Source organism: Acinonyx jubatus, chromosome E2, assembly GCF_027475565.1.
Source record: "Acinonyx jubatus isolate Ajub_Pintada_27869175 chromosome E2, VMU_Ajub_asm_v1.0, whole genome shotgun sequence".
NCBI lineage: Eukaryota > Metazoa > Chordata > Mammalia > Carnivora > Felidae > Acinonyx > Acinonyx jubatus.
In genome coordinates this window covers 18524173-18540278 of record NC_069396.1, presented here as the reverse complement: position 1 = coordinate 18540278, position 16106 = coordinate 18524173, and the positions used below count along the sequence as shown (strand labels likewise).

General features: G+C 42.1%; 1 protein-coding gene across 2 annotated transcripts in view; it reads right to left on the bottom strand.

The window, feature by feature from the left end:
* Window positions 1-15830, bottom strand: part of GFOD2 (glucose-fructose oxidoreductase domain containing 2) — a 33970-nt gene extending 18140 nt beyond the window's left edge. Inside the window, exon 1 of one of the 2 annotated variants that reach the window (XM_027076006.2) lies at window positions 15608-15830. In XM_027076006.2, the coding sequence (XP_026931807.2) occupies window positions 15608-15815 (208 nt within the window). In that variant the 5' untranslated portion in view covers window positions 15816-15830. The remainder of the gene's footprint in view (window positions 1-15607) is intronic. The other variant, XM_027076007.2, reaches the window with a different exon arrangement.
* Window positions 15831-16106: the final 276 nt, after the last annotated feature.

The window sequence follows — 16106 nt, the reverse complement described above, 5'->3', positions numbered from 1 at the left end:
CATAGGTGGTGGTAGGCTGTTTGCAAAATGGCCACAATAACTCCCTTTTCTGTTTTCATGCCATCAGATAGTCAATCACCTCCCACAGTGACTCTGGACTTAGCCATGCCATTTGCTCTGGCCAATGGGAAGTTAGCAAAATGACACAAGATGTTTGAAAAGTACTTGTGCATGGAGGCTTGCTCTCTCACACTGCTCGTGGGTTCTCTGGGACCATCACCATGTGAACAAGCCTAGGCCATCCTGCTAGATCACAAGAGACATGCAACCAAAGTCATCCTCACTGCCCCACCTGGCACTGAGCCAAACGCCAGTTATATGAGTGAAATCATCTCATGTCATCCAGTTCCAGCTGAGACCACCTAACCCAGAACCATCCAGATCTCCCCCAAAATCATAAGAAAACCGGATTAATACACTGTAAACCTTTACCTTACCCAATGTTATATGTCAATTATATTTCAATAAAGCTGGGGAGGAAAAAGAATCATGAGACATAATATTTGTCTTAAGCTACTGAATTTTGAGGTTGTTTGTTATATAGCAAAAGCTTACTGATACACTCCTTTACAGACAGAACTCTAATTCCCTCGGGCCTTCCTCATACTCTCTATCAAAAGAATAGCCAAGGTCGCTCTGGCTTGCCCAATCTCTGGTTTGCCAAAATCCCCCTGAAATGGGGCCCCCAGAACTAAATGCCATATCCTGAGCATACTGTCTGACCTTCTTCCTTTAGATATTATACTCCTATTAAGCAGCTTACATTCATTATAGAATTTAGACAGCCTTGTCATCCTAATACACAGTAGGAATCACATGTCCTAAGAACTATTCTGTACTTATATCGTTAGGTTTTAAAAATGTTTAATTGTGGCAAAATACACATCAACATAAAATTTGCCATCTTAACCATTTTTAAACATATGGGTCAGCTGCATTAATAACATTCACATTGTTGCACAACCATCACCACCAACCACCACCCACAGAACTCTTTTTACATTGTAAAAGTGAAAATCTAGATCCATTACACAAGAACATCCTATCCCCTCCAACCTTCAGCAACCATCATTCTACTTTATCTCTATGAGTTTGATTCTCTATAAGTGCAATCATATAATACTTGTACCTTTGTGACTGGCTTATTTCACTTAGTATCATGTCCTCAAGGTTCACCCATGTTGTAGGGTGTGTCAGAATTTCCTTCCTTATTTAAGGCTGAATAATATTCCATTTTATGTATACGCTACATTTTTTGTTTATCCATTCATCTGACCAGGGACACTTGGGTTGCTTCCACATTTTACCTTTCTACTTTTCAGCACGAGGCTTCAAAAAGAGTCATTAGGGATTTCTATAGACAAAGTTACTGCCTTGTAATACTATATTTACCCTGCAAGCCACACAAATGCAGTCAACTGATCTTCAACTGAAGTATTAAATCAATTCAATGGGGAAAAGAAACTATTTAAAAAAAAATTTTTAAGTTTATTTAGTTTGAAAGAGAGCACGAGCAGGGGAGGGGCAGAGAGGCACCCAGGTGCCCTAAAAAGAAACTCTTAAAGAAATAGTGTTGGGAGGTGCCCAGGTGGCTTGTTTGAGCATCTGACTCTTGATTTCAGCTCATGATCTCATAGTTTCATGCGTTTGAGCCCTATGTCAGGCTCCGTGCTGACAGCTGACTCTTGATTTTGGCTCAGGTCATAATCTCCATCTCTTGAGATCAAGCCCCGGGTCCAGATCTGTGCTGACAGTGCAGAGCCTGCTTGGGATTCTCTTTCCCGCTCCCTCTCTCTGCCCTTTCCCTACTCTCAAAGATAAATAAATAAACATTAAAACAACCCTGCATATATTAACCCAGTAACATAGCAATTCCACTTGTAGATATTTGCCCAAGAAAACAAAAACGTATGTCCACAAAAACTTACATAAAATGTTCACAGTAAGGGCACCTCGGTGGCTCAGTAGGTTGAGCATCTGACTTCGGCTCAGGTCATGATCTCATGGTTCGTGAATTCAGGCCCTGCATCAGGCTCCCAGTTGTCAGCACAGAGCCCGCTTTGGATCCTCTGTACCCCCTGTCTCTGCACCTCCCCCACTCATGCTCGCTGTCTCTCAAAAATAAATAAACATTAAAAAATAAAATAAAATAAAAATAAAATGTTCACAGTAGCATTATTCATTATAGCCCCAAACTGGAAACAAATCCAAATGTTTATCAATAGGAGACTGGATAAACAAGTTACGGTAGAATCATTCAATACAATATAGTAAAGCAATAAAAATGAATGGACTATGAATACATGCAACAACAGGTATGAATCTAAAAAATACGTTTAGTGAAAGATTCCAGACACACACACCAAAAGAAAAAAAACAACAAACCACCCCATACTGTAGCATTCCACTAATCTGAAGTATAGGAACAGGTGAACTTTATTTATAGTGATAGCAGAAGGTATTGGTGGTGGTAGGGGTATGGGACTGACTGGAAAGGGGCACAAGGAAACATTTTCGAGTGATGGAAATATTCTACATTCTTGTTGCACTGTACTTACATGGTGATGCAACTGTTAACAACTCATCAAACTGAATACTTAAGATCTGTGCATTACTTCTAAGTAAATTATACCTCAATTTTTAATCAGAAGTTGTTGTTTCTAAGAGCACAGAACAACCTGTTCACATCTTGAAGATTCAGGTTCATAATCAAACAAAATGGATACATGTGAACTAAAAGTCTCTTTCCTTAAAAACAACATAAAACCTTGTCAGCTTACTTTTGGAGATATCAACAGTACAGAGACAACGGCTGGAGCCAAGAGAGTTAAGTTTTCTGATGAATTAACTTCAAGGCCCAATGATCTAGTCAGTCTCAGCACTTGCTGAGGGTATCTGAAGATGGCACTTTCCACTAACCAATGCCAAACTGGACAAGCTATTGAGCTTCAGGTATTAGGTAAGTAAGTCCTTACCACTCACGAACAACTCATACTAAGGAAGGGAGGGTTCAAAATGAATTCTTGTGTATTGCTTTAGGCAAATAAAGCTAATGATGGTTCTAAGTGAGAAATGATGTGTAACAGTTTGTGGCTGTAGCTGTACAGGTTGGGCAACAAGACCTGGAACACCACAAGAGTGAGAAGCCTTCACTCAGTGCCCACCTCCATCTTTCCCCGGAACCAGCCTTACACCTGCAGTTCCCCAGTGCAAGCAGCCATCCCAAGCTGTGCATCCTTAGGGCACTCCTTCTTCCTCTGAGATGCCTCTACAGACTGCCACAGATCTCTGACCCTTCAAACATTCCAAAGGGCCAGTATCAAGAGGCCAGCTTTTTCTGTGGATGAGTTTTTCTAGTAATTATATCTTCATATAAAATATGCTAAAATAAAGTACTGTGGCCAGAGGTGAGGCCAGGACCCTAGTTATTAAGTGAGATGGGCCCTCAACCTAGTTTTAAAACAGATTATGACATTATCTTAGCTAATCACAGTCTGTGTTTCAGATGCTCATGTATAAAATGACACCTGTAATTTATGCACATTGATTCATTAATAAATACTTATTTTAATTACGTACTATTGGCCAGGCCAAGGCAACGCACAGGTTATATTGGTGAGCAAAGCAGATAGTTTCTGTTTGCATAGAGTTTACAGTTTAGCAGGAATGAGAAGACAAATCATCGCATAAATACGTCATTATAATTTGAGAAAAGCATTATAAAGGCAAAGAGGGTACTATAAGAGCATTCAACAGGATATGAATTAACTTTATATTTAAAAAAACGTTAGGGGCATCTGGGTGGCTCCATTGGTTAAGTGTCCGGTTTCGGCTCATGTCACGATCTCACAGTTGGGTGAGTTCGAGCCCCACATCGGGCTCTGCACTGATGGTGTAGACCCTACTTGGGATTCTCTCTCTCCCTCTCTCTCTCTCCCCAACCCCCACTCTCACACGCATGCTCTCTCTCTCTCAAAATAAATAAACTTTAAAAAAAAGTTAAATGACATATCTGTAATGCACTCCGAGTTCCACATGAGGAAGGCATTACTCACACTGCAGGATTGACATATGAAAAAACACTGACATACTGGTAGTTCAGTAAAGAGCACAGCAGTCCAAGCACATTAAAAAGTCAATTTGTAATTGGCAGACACTCCCGTCTCCTAGAATAGTGTTCAAGCCTCTACCTAACAGTATTTCCTCAGTATGAAATGGGTCCGGGGCGCCCAATAGCTCAGTCAGTAGAGCATGCGACTCTTGATCTCGGGGTCATGCATTCAAGTCCCACACTGGGCAAAGAGTTTACTTAAAAAACAAAAAAATAAATAAAAGGTAAAATAAAATGGGCCAAAGGAAGTAGGAGAAGAATGAAATGTTCAGAACTTCAAACTGTAATTGTGTATCTTATGTATTCAAGGCATCATGGCTGACAACCCCATAGGAATGGTCATAAATACTTCAGCTACCCGATATTTGTCAAATACAATTAAAATGTTGTAAAATCCAAAATCCAAAATCCCAAAATCCAAGGGCCAATTCTCATCTTCATTCCACTTTGTGCTGACACAGCAGTAGCATCTGATATAGCATGTTCCACCCTCTTTGCAACACTCTTAATTTCCAGAACACAAATTTCTCCTGCTATTCTCCTATCTCTCTGGCTACTTCCCAATCTCCCGTGGTAACCATGATGATCCTATTCAGTCTCATGGCTTAAATACACACTATTTTCTGAGGACTCCCAAAGATTTTAGCTAGGTCCTCTTTCTTCAGCTCCAGACTAGTATAAACAACAACTCCCTATCCGATATCTCTACTTGGATGCTTATTTTAATAGCATCCCAAACTTTAAATGTCCAGAATTAAACTCCTGGAATTCCCATGCCACCCCCTGCCAATCCTCCATCCCCCGACCCGCCAAACTTGTGCACAATGGCTTCATCTCTGAAATTGGTAACAAACTTTCCAACAGCTCAAGTCAAAATCTTGGAGTAATCCTTGATTATTATTTTTCTCTCACACTTCACATTTGATGTGTTAACAAATCTTGCTGGCTTTCTACCTTCAAGATACATCCACTACACCTACTGCTATCTCAGTTCAAGTCACAACCACCTTTCATGACCTCCCAGGTTCTACCCTGCTCCTCCACCCCATACTGCACCCCAATCTAGTCTCAACATAGCACTGAGAATGACTCAAATTAAGTTAGAGTAAAAAGTCATTCCTCTGTTCAAGCTCTCCACAGGCTTCCCATCTCTCTTGGAATAAAAGGCCAAGCTCTTCCACTGACCTACAAGGTCCTACATAGTCTGCACTCATTCCCTTCCTCCTTTTACATCTCTCACCTTATGTCCTATCTCTCTTTCCCTTGCTTATTCTGCCTCCGCAACAGTGGCTCAGTACTAAATATATCTCAAACATGCCAGGTATGCTCCTGTCTCAGGGCCTTTGCACTTGCAGTTCCCTTTTCTGTACAGATATTCACTTGGCTTACTCTCTCCCTCACTTGCCTCATTGTTTGATTCCCCCAATCACCCCTGCTAGAATGTATGCTTCTTTAAGACAGGAGATTTTTTTGTCTGTTTATTCATTGTGGCATCCCCAGTGCCTAGAACAAGCCCTGATATATAGTGGGTATTCAATGCATACTGCTGAAAAAATAAAGATTGCAGATCTTGTTCCTGCACAGTTAGTTAATAAACCAAGATGCATATACTGAACTCATCAAAACTGCATATAATTTAGTAGGGTCTTGGGATATGTTCATCAATATAAGAGAGATTACTTATGTCACGAATTTAAGTAGTTTGGGGCAAAATCTGATTTAATAGTTCAGGAAAGAAAACAAGCATGATATGATAATAGAATAGCTCTGCCTGCCACTTGGGATTAGGAAAACGAGCTGCTACTTTCAGTCTTAAGCTACAATTTGACCTGCTAAGAGGGCACCCTCATCTAGAGCTGTCCCTTCAACTAACCTCCCTCCTCCACATGACATGACTCATGATTACTCGTTAGCTCAATCCCCTTGCAGTCAAGCTTCCTCCATCTAACAGAAGTGTACTGTATGTTAAGGGCCTTACAAGACCACAATGACCCAGTGACTATGTTCAGTCAAACACCAACAGATAATTGTGAAGGGAAGGCAAGTGAGAGTAGCTCAAACAGGTGACAGTGATTCAGTCCTAACCAGTTCATAAGAAACCACTCTGGCTGCAATGAAGCCATTTGCCCCACAGCCAGTCACTACATCTCACCAACTGGATTCAATGCCCCTGGAATTCATCCACTGTTCTGGTCCCCTAACAGACACCTAACGTTTTTCCTTGTCCTGACCATTTCCTTCCCTAGACTTTAAGTGCCCCCAGGATAAACCCTAAATTCCTTGATGAGGTCCACAAAGCATCTCTCAGTATGAGCCGGACCCCTCCCCACCTCTCCACCTTACCACTTTCCCCTTACACTGTACCTGACATGCTAGCAGCTACTACATCTCTTTCAGTCTTGCTCTGAGATTTTGGTCCAAGCTCTTTGCTCTGCTTGGAACAATCTTTTCTTACTTTGGCAGGCTAATTCTCAGGAGATTTGTCAGGTCTCCACTTAAACACTACTTCTTTACATCTTAACCCAGCATGGCCTAGGCTGGGTTAAGTGATTCAGCTTACAGTTCCCAGCAGCCTGGGCTTTGGTTTTCACAGTGCCCATCATGATTCACTGGGATCACCTATTTAGCATCTGTCATGATAGCAGGATCTTGCCTACCTCACACACTGCTGTCACCAGGACAAAAGAGTGCTGACAGAGTAGGTGCTGAGTAATCATTGAAGAATGAATGTACAAATAAGTGTGAGAATGAATAGATCGGGAAGTAGGGTTAAACCTGTATAGATGGTGCACTGGCTAGAGGACAATAGCTTTTTGTGTCTAATTCCTTCTTTGCCTTCCCTGCCTCCCTCCCTCTCTTCAAGTTTATTTATTTATTTTTGAGAGAGAGACAGAGAGAGTAAGCAGAGGAGAGGCAGACAGAGGAGGGGAGAGAGAATCCCAAGCAGAGGATCCCGATGCAGTTCAAACCCACAAACTGTGAGATCAGGACATGAGCTGAAATCAAGAATCAGACGCTTAACCAACTGAGCCATCCAGGCATCAAGCTTAATTTTTGAGCATGATAAAGGAGATAAAATAAAACCATGAAGGTCAATTTTAATTGTTGTTTTGCAAAACTTAGGACCTATTGGGGAAATAAGCAGGAATGCCTTCTATCAGGCCTTCAACGCCAGTCATGTACCAAGAATTAATTAGAAAGAGGTGTCTAATTGTCCCCCAGCCTTCCTTTTGGCCCCTCCTAACACCTGGAATTGAGCCAGTATGGCAGACAGGCGGTCAGTGCCTGAGTACAAGAGCCAGACCCAAAGAGAAAGACAACCACACCCCATCATCAGAGCATAAACATGAGGGGGAGTGGGGATATGCAGCCTGAGTTCTAAACTTCAAGTTCATAGCAGAGGGACTACCTACAGCATGTACTTAAGAGTGTGATATGGTAACATGAATGCTTTCGGCAGGACTGCTTTCAGATAGATGTGTGAAAGTGTTTCTTTACTTGCATTTATGTTCCCATTAAAAAATAAAAGCCAAACTAAAGAAACAGGTGTTGAGTTTTACAAATTAGTTATGATAAATGTTTTGGTCCCTGGGTTTCAAAAATCCAGAGGCTCTCTGGAGAAGGTTTCATTTTCCTATGATTTGTTTTTTAACAGTGCCCACACTGACTCAGTGACATGGTCACAGATTCCTACCTTCTCATTGTCAGCAAAAACACAAACAGGACAAAGGACAGATGTGCTATTCCCTCAGGTCCACAAGCTGATATGATGGTAAACTGTTAGGCAGCTACCACGTGATGGGGCACACCCAGAGCTGGCCAAAGACGACAGTTCCTTGCCCCCCTGCTCCAGTCCACAAAGTGTCCTACGAGGGCACTAATGAAAGACCTAATGACCTGTTCAATGAGGCATAACTACCCAAGCTACAAAAGGGTCAGCTAAATTGGGTCATAAAGAAAAAATTTAACACCCACAGAAATATCTGGATTGCTATCAGGTCTAAAAGTTAGCTTCAGCTGATGATTACAGTAGGAAAAAGTACTTATTTACTGGCTACATTAAGTTTTTTTTTTTTTTTTAAGATTTTATTTTATTACTGAGGGAGAGAGAGAGAGCGCGCGCACATGGGGCGGGAGGTGGGACAGAAGGAGAGGGGGAGAGAGAGAATCCCAAGCAGGCTCCATGCCCAGCATGGAGCCCAACATGGGGATCGATCTCATGAACCATGAGATCATGACCTGAGCCAAAATCAAGAGTTGGACAATTAACAGACTGAGCCACTCAGGCACCAACCCCTCCATATTAGTTCTTTATTGCTTTTGAACATCTGGCAAGAACAAGATTATTTTTTTGCTAAGACTACTTTAACAGTGAGTTCCAGGTTGACATCTACCTGAAAATTCCATCCTCAGTCCTCTCTCTTTTGAAGCAACATAATCTAATCCTTCAATTTCACTATAACCTTCATGCAAATATTAACTTCCAATTCCCAGCCTCAACAACTTGTTCCAGCTCTATCTCTACTAAATGTCTAAGTGTCGACTGGAAATCCCCACATAAGTGACCTACCAGCTGCTCCCATCCCAAATTTGTCTTTCCTCTCAAACACAAACCTCCTTCTGCGCACCCCCACCCATTTCAGTGGCACACTATCCAGTCACCAGAGTCCTCTTCTCATTTATTCCCCAATATTTATAAGCACCACAATGAGTCAGGCATTATGCCAGGAGGTGGGACACAGAGCAGTGATCTAGACAGGCAGGCTAGGTTCCTGGAGCTTAGTTTCTATTTCTTGCTACACCCATAGCCGAATACCAAGGACTGATCTGACACAGAAACACAATGAGTGTTCAGAGATCTTTCACTGTAGCAGGCATGTGAACAAAGACTCTGCCTTTACTTTTAAATCACTTAGGTAAAGCATATTTGGCCGTGATGCATGTGAAACAGCCCACTGTAGAGAGGTGTATTACATACTTTGGTTTTACCTAGGGACCAAGAATGCACACTTAATTTACTGAAGTTTTCTAAGTGTTTTCCACCTTCAACATGGAGAAAAGTACTCTTCTCCTGGGAAAACTGGTTTATCTATGACAGTAATAGACACTGGATTTCAGTTTGGGACTTTTTTTTTTTTTTTAAGATTTAAAATAATCTCCATACCCAATGTGGGGCTCAAATTCGCAACCCAGAGATCAAGAGGTGCACACTCCACCAACTGAGCCAGCCAGGAGTCCCTTGGGTATAGGACGTTTGTAGGGCACCCTGGAGCATAGCAACTCAGACTGTCATTCTCTAACTCTGTGTTACATGGCTTCTGGTCACCAAACAGTTTAAATATGAAGTGGTTCTCTGGTGACTGGAAATGCCCAAAGCCCTTCACAAACATCTCCTTTTTTTTTTTTTTTTTAAGTTTATCTATGTATCTATCTATCTACCTACCTACCTACCTACCTACCTAACCCCAAGAAGGCTCCACACTGTCGGCACAGAGCCCAACTTGGGGCTCAATCTCACAATCAATGAGATCATGAATTCAGCCGAAATCAAAAGTTGGACATTAACTGACTAAGCCACCTAGGTGCCCCACGTATCTCCTTCTTATATGCAAGAAAACTGCTTATCAACTAGGCCATGACCACACTCAGCTGTGTTTTCATTTAACGATCATCTAGCTATTATATGTGAAATCTAAAATAATCTAATCTCAGGACAGTCTTTGTCATACCACCTTTTCTTCTTTTTACCTTTTTTTTTGGGGGGGGACAGGGGAGAGGGGAGATGTTTAATGTGTAATGGAGAAGACCAGTTATAAAACACAGCATGTATATGGGATATGCATTCCTGAAAACAGCCATTCATTTTATATTTTAGGATTTTTTGGTTATTATTTAAATGATACACACAATGTCTTGTCTCACTATTGAGACTATAAGCTCTTTTGGGACCAAGACTGGGTTTTATACGGTTTTAAGAAGAAAACAGGTTCCTCACACTTCAAGGTATTTTGGTAACAATCCCAGAACACTTTGGAAATTACTTAAAGACATTTAAGTGTTCTTTGAATAACAACCTTAGTATATTAGGGTTATTAGTCATTAAAGGAAAAGAGAAACAGAGATAGTTTTAAAAGAATAACCACCATGACCAGAAGCAAGCTCAGGCCTGGAGGAACCAAAACAAGCCATTTAAGCATACTGATTTAATTTTGAAAATAACATCGGATAAGGAATACTATGCTCAATCATTCTCTCCATTGTTCCAAAACATAAGCCACTGGCACAGGATTGTCAACCAATGCAAAAGGCTGAAAAGTAACAGGAAATATGGCTGTCTCTACCACCCCCCCCCCTTCTCCCGGACAAACAAAGGATGCCTGAGAAGACAAACATTCTATCTCACATGCTCCCAGAGCTACTCCCAAAGAGGTCTCCCAGAGATGATAACCATTTCCTAGCAGGAACCACCACACCACCAGGCAGAAAACATTAACCACATGGAACATCCTCTAATATACTTTGGAACACTGTGCTACTAAAGCATCCATCAAAACACACTGAAGAGACCCTCAGGCTCAAGACTATCTATTAACAAGCACCAAAAACAACAACAATGAAACAGTCTTAGGCGGTGCCTAATTGGCTCAGAAGGAAGAGCATTTAACCCTTCATCTCAGGGTTGTGAGTCGGAGCCCATGTTGGGTATAGAGATTACTTACAAGTAAAAAATCTGAAAACAACAAAAAAAGTCTTAGAGAACACATAAGATGTACAGTGTACCCTTCATTTATACACATGAAAATTCATTATCTAGGTAACCACACTACTGTTTGGTTCCCTGACACCTGAGACAGGAAACAATAGTGCTGTCCTCTGCCAGTCCTCCTCCCCAGAACTTTAATACAGTCAGAGAGTATGAAGGGATGAAGGCTTGCAAAAAGAAAGTTCCAAATCATCTTTTACATCAGCAAGAAACTCTTAGGAAGGTTTGTATTTTATTTATTTTTTTTTTTAATTTTTAAATGTTTATTTATTATTGACAGAGAGAGACAGAGTATGAGCATGGGAGGGGCAGAAAGAGGAGGAGACAGACTCTGAAGGAGGCTCCAGGCTCTGAGCTGTTAGCACAGAGCCCAACACGGGGCTCGAACTCACAAACTGTGAGATCATGACGTGAGCTGAAGTCAGACGCTTAACTGACTGAGCCACCCAGGCGCCCCAGGAAGGTTTGTATTTTAAAATATATACTCATCATAGACAATTATTCTGTGTTCTTCTGTTTTTTGGTTTTTTTTTTTTAGATTTGTTTAATATATTGTGATTAAACTGTATTCATAACTTTGTATCCTGATTTTTTCACGTACCCATTCTGACATAAGCATTTTTTATGTTACCACAGTTTTTAAGGGTTGCGTATTTCACTGACTCCATGAACCAGCTTTTTATTTCTCTAGTGTTAGACAACTGTACTATTTTCAATTTATTTTGCTACAAATTATACACATTATGAAATTAATGGTCCACAGGTTGTAAGATTTGCCTAACATTATTTTTTTTTTTAAGATTTTTTAAGAACCATTTTTTTAAATCTACTTATTTTGAAAGACAGAGAGGGAGTGAGGTGAGGAGGGGCAGAGAGAGACAGAGAGAGTGAATTCCAAGCAGGCTCTTGCACTGTCAGGGCAGAGCCTGATGCGGGGCTTGATCCCCCAAGCTGTGAGATCATGACCTGAGCTGGATGCTTAACTGAATGAACCACCCAGTCATCCTAAGATTTTATTTTTAAGTAACCTCTCCACCCAATGTGGGGCTGGAACTCACAACCCCGAGATCAAGAGTCACATGCTCTACTACCAAAAGAACCAGGCAGGTGCCCCAGCATTCTAAGCAAAATGTAATTGTGAAAGTAAATAACAAAAGATTCTGACGTTGCAAAGTGATATGGTAAATCTCAAAGCCAAGTAGAAGTGTTGCAGGTTCTATTTTGGGGTTATCTGTTCTCATGAGAAATTGAGAGCTGACAGTGTGAGAGTACCAGTTATCTCCAGCTAGGAAAAAGGACTGCATTCGATACTCCATTCCCATTCCTCACAGCCTTCATTCCTAATCTTTCATGGTAGAGGACGGGTAGAAACCCTTATGGAATAGCTGTGAGAAGTGGCAGGGGAGAGCTATCTCTCCCGCAATTCCTGTCTATCCTGGGTCCCAAAGAATGTGGCATTTTGTCAATGGCTACTCTGAAAACTGTGAGTATCTAGGACAAAGGCACTACTTGCAACTTTCCTTCTAAGAGAAGGATCTAAAGAACAAGTGCTTAAGGACAGAGTTTGAGTGTATTTAAGTAATGCAGGAATTTTCATTTCTTCCTTCTGAATGTTCATTTAAACTGTATTATCTAAGTGTTTATTCCCATCCCGTGAGACAGAAATATTTACTTCATTTCTCATTTCTTTTGTCTCAGTTTATACAGATAATACTCGAGTGAGCTCATTCCTGACCTAATGGCTAATTCATAGTAAGTGTTAATGTCGGAAGTCTTAATGCTTTCACATTTTCCTCAGTATCTCTTATCATTCTGATTTTCATGAGCCCACTTTTTAAAAACACCCAACATTTAAATTTTTCAGGTAACTTGGATATTTGGACTCTCTTGGAATACAAAGTTGCCACTTTTTAATTTAAGAAAAATAATGTTCCATTGCTATGTTGTACATGAATTCTCAAAAATAGCAAAATCTGAAATGTTTTCCTAGAGACTGTCCTATTCCAACAGTGAATTTATCCAGGAATTGGACCTCCTACTATAAATATGCCTGAGTGACTTGTCAGACATCAGAAAGCCTCTTCTCCTACTTCTAAGTTAGTGGTCTCCGATTCCTGTGTTTTCTGAACACCAACGTCTGTGTTACAACTTCTTTTATCAGATGGCACTGCATCTCTACTGCATTTCTCCTCTTACTGTATAACCAGAAAATCAGTTCAGTGAAAGTAGATCCTGTTAACATTACTGGTTTATCTGGTATGTTGGCCTGTTAAATACTGCTGATTACTTTATTACAGGTCAGATTTGATAACTGCCCTCAGCTGCCCCAGAAAACAGAGCTGATATTAAGCAATTATTTGTCCGAAGTTTCATTGCTATAGCAACGCAGAAACACTTGAAGAGTCTGTAAGTCCGTCTTTTCGTTTGAAAATCGAAAAGAAAATCAGTGTCTTTCTGATTATACAGAGGAGCTCAAAAAATGTACACCAATCAATGGGGCACACTCACCACATTTACGCAATATCTTCTTCAACTGCGCATTCAAGAAAGTATTTGCACTTACATTCAAAGCATCCCACACAGCATCCAGCTCCACAGATGGCAATTACTCCCTTCCATCTTACCTTGATTTTGGCCTATTAGCCTGTCTTCTACCTGGGCCAGCGCTAAAGTAATTTGAGTTTCTACAAAGAATACAATGATTTTCATAAAGCTTTTCTGACAGGATCTGATTAACAGTGCCAATTTTCCGCACAGATTACAAACCCTTCTAATAACACCACATTACATCTCTTGCTATATTTTATACAAAATATTTCCACAGATGAAAGAAAAATCAATAAAATGCACAGCCACAACATCACAGATAAGGTCTGGCAGTGATTTATGAACCTAAGACAAACTTTTGTTTCTTAAACTAATCTGACCTATTAACACCATCATACTTTAAATGTATCTCATCGCTCTGAGGGGGAAAGAAAACATACTGCAAAATCGAATATACGTTGATAATTAGTTTCATCAAGCTAGTAAGAAATTGATTTTGATGATTAGAATCAGGGACCATCTTCTAAAAATCACACACTTCTTTTACCATATTACAAATCTTTATGTCTTTGAAGGGGGAGAAGGGGTGTTATTGCTAATCTTACTACTAGTGGATTCTAGTAATACTTAAAGAAATCATATATCTGAATTTCCCCCTCAAATAAATATAAGTGATCAGACTCAGACCAATCATTCCATAGGAAAAGTAGGACAACCGGGTGCTAAAAGAAAGCCTGACAACAGAATTTTTACCTGTAAAAATGGGGAGTCCAACAGAGCTGTCTGCTGAAAATTTTCATCTCTTGGTCCAGTCTCCATATTCCAAGTCAAAACCCAGTACTTTTTTACATTTTCTGTAAAATGGATGGCCTTAATTAAAAAAACTCTTTTGTTTGGGGTGCCTGGGTGGCTCAGTTGGTTAAGTGTCCAACTTCAGCTTAGGTCTTGATCTCGCAGTTTGTGGGTTGGAGCCCCGAGTCAGCTCTGTGCTGACAGCTCAGATCCTGGAGCCTGCTTTGGTTTCTGTGTCTCCCTCTCTCTCTGCCCCTCCCCCACTCCTGCTCTGTCTCTCAAAAATAAACGTTAAAAAAAAAAGTCTTTTGTTCCCTGGTGCACATAGCTTTTCAGAAGAAAAGGAGTTCACTTATCAAGAATGAATCTAGCTTCCCCAACACAAAGACAACTGTCTTCTCCATATCTCAATAATGTGTTAAGTGTCTTTTCTAACTTAAATAGCGTTCCCTTCAAATGAAGGGTCATACTCTACAGGCTCTTCCTTCTGAGACCTTTATGCCCCACAGCCTACAAAAGTCTTCTGGGCAGTGCCCCAACTTGGTTCTGGATACTCACAGGGCACCCACTTTCTTCTATAAGATGGTTTATAACCTTTCCTGCTGTCTAGCTAATGCAACTTTAAACTTTTCTATTCTTGTCCCGTTCTTTACCTTTGGCAGCAGAGGGAAGGTAAACTTTTCACACAACCATTCACAAGTCCTGATCTCCCCCCCCCCCCCCATTTCCTTCCACCTCATTCGTGTGATAACATCTTGATGGGAACACCTTACCTCACCTTTTGTCTCCGCTAGTCTATTTGCTTCCTTCCTGGGCTTCAAAGCTAGGCCAGGGCCATTGAGACCTGGCCAGTGGGCATTTTGTAACTGGCAGAGCCACCTGCACTTTCTGGAGTGTCCTTTCTCCCATCTGCCACCTGAACTCTCTTTCCTTAAAGTATTTACCTTCTACAAGTCCCATCTCACTCTGAAAGACGATGTACCAGCTACCCTATGCGCCCTTTGTCTGAGGCTTCCACACCTCACATCCTCGTCCACAAAGCGTCAGTCCTCACACAGGTAGGGTCTGTTCGGCACGAGGCAGGGGATCCTAGGTTTCCGCGTCCGGTAAAGGGATGGGTCATGGCCGAGGTCCTTTCAGGACACAAAATTCTACAATTCTATGACCAAATTTGTAGGTCCTATTTCTGCGGTGGGGAGGACAAACTCCGGGGCGACCCCCGAACTCGGCGATCGCGGTGGCAGTTAGAACTGCCCCCTCCAGCCCAGGCAATGAGCAGCCCCGCCTCCGACCTCGGGCGCCGGGCCGCGGAGGCCCGGTCGACGCCCGCTGGCTGCCGCGCCATGCCCGCGCTCTCCTTCATCCTCACCCGCCGCCGCGGGCCCGCCTCTCACCTGGCATGCTGGCATCGCCCGTCCCGCGCTGTACCAGAGACCATGGGTCCGGACCGGTCTCGACCACCACCCGCCCGCCAAGAGGTAGGCTGGCGGGGACGCGCGGGCCCCGGAATCTAAAGCGCAGCCACCGAGAACGCGCCGCCTGGTTTCTAAGGAACCGGGAGCTCTGGAAAGGGAGGGGCGGGACGGCGAGTAGTCTGCGCATGCTCCTTGACGGGGGTGGGCCTGCGCTGGGAGGGGCCGTGATTGAGGGCTGCGCATGCGCGCATGCTCGCACTTTAGGGGCGGAGGTTAAGTGTCTTAGCCGAAGGGCTAGGTCCTTTATTTCCGGCGGTGGTGGCTGGTGGGCGAGTGTGTTACTGCGTCTTACTTGTTTCGGGCCTCCGTCCGGCATCACAAACAACCAGGTTCTGGGAACTGTGGTGGGCCTTGGTTGTTCTGGAATGAAGGAAGGTCTGGTGTTGGACACAACGACCTGTCGTTGCAAGCGGTAGTT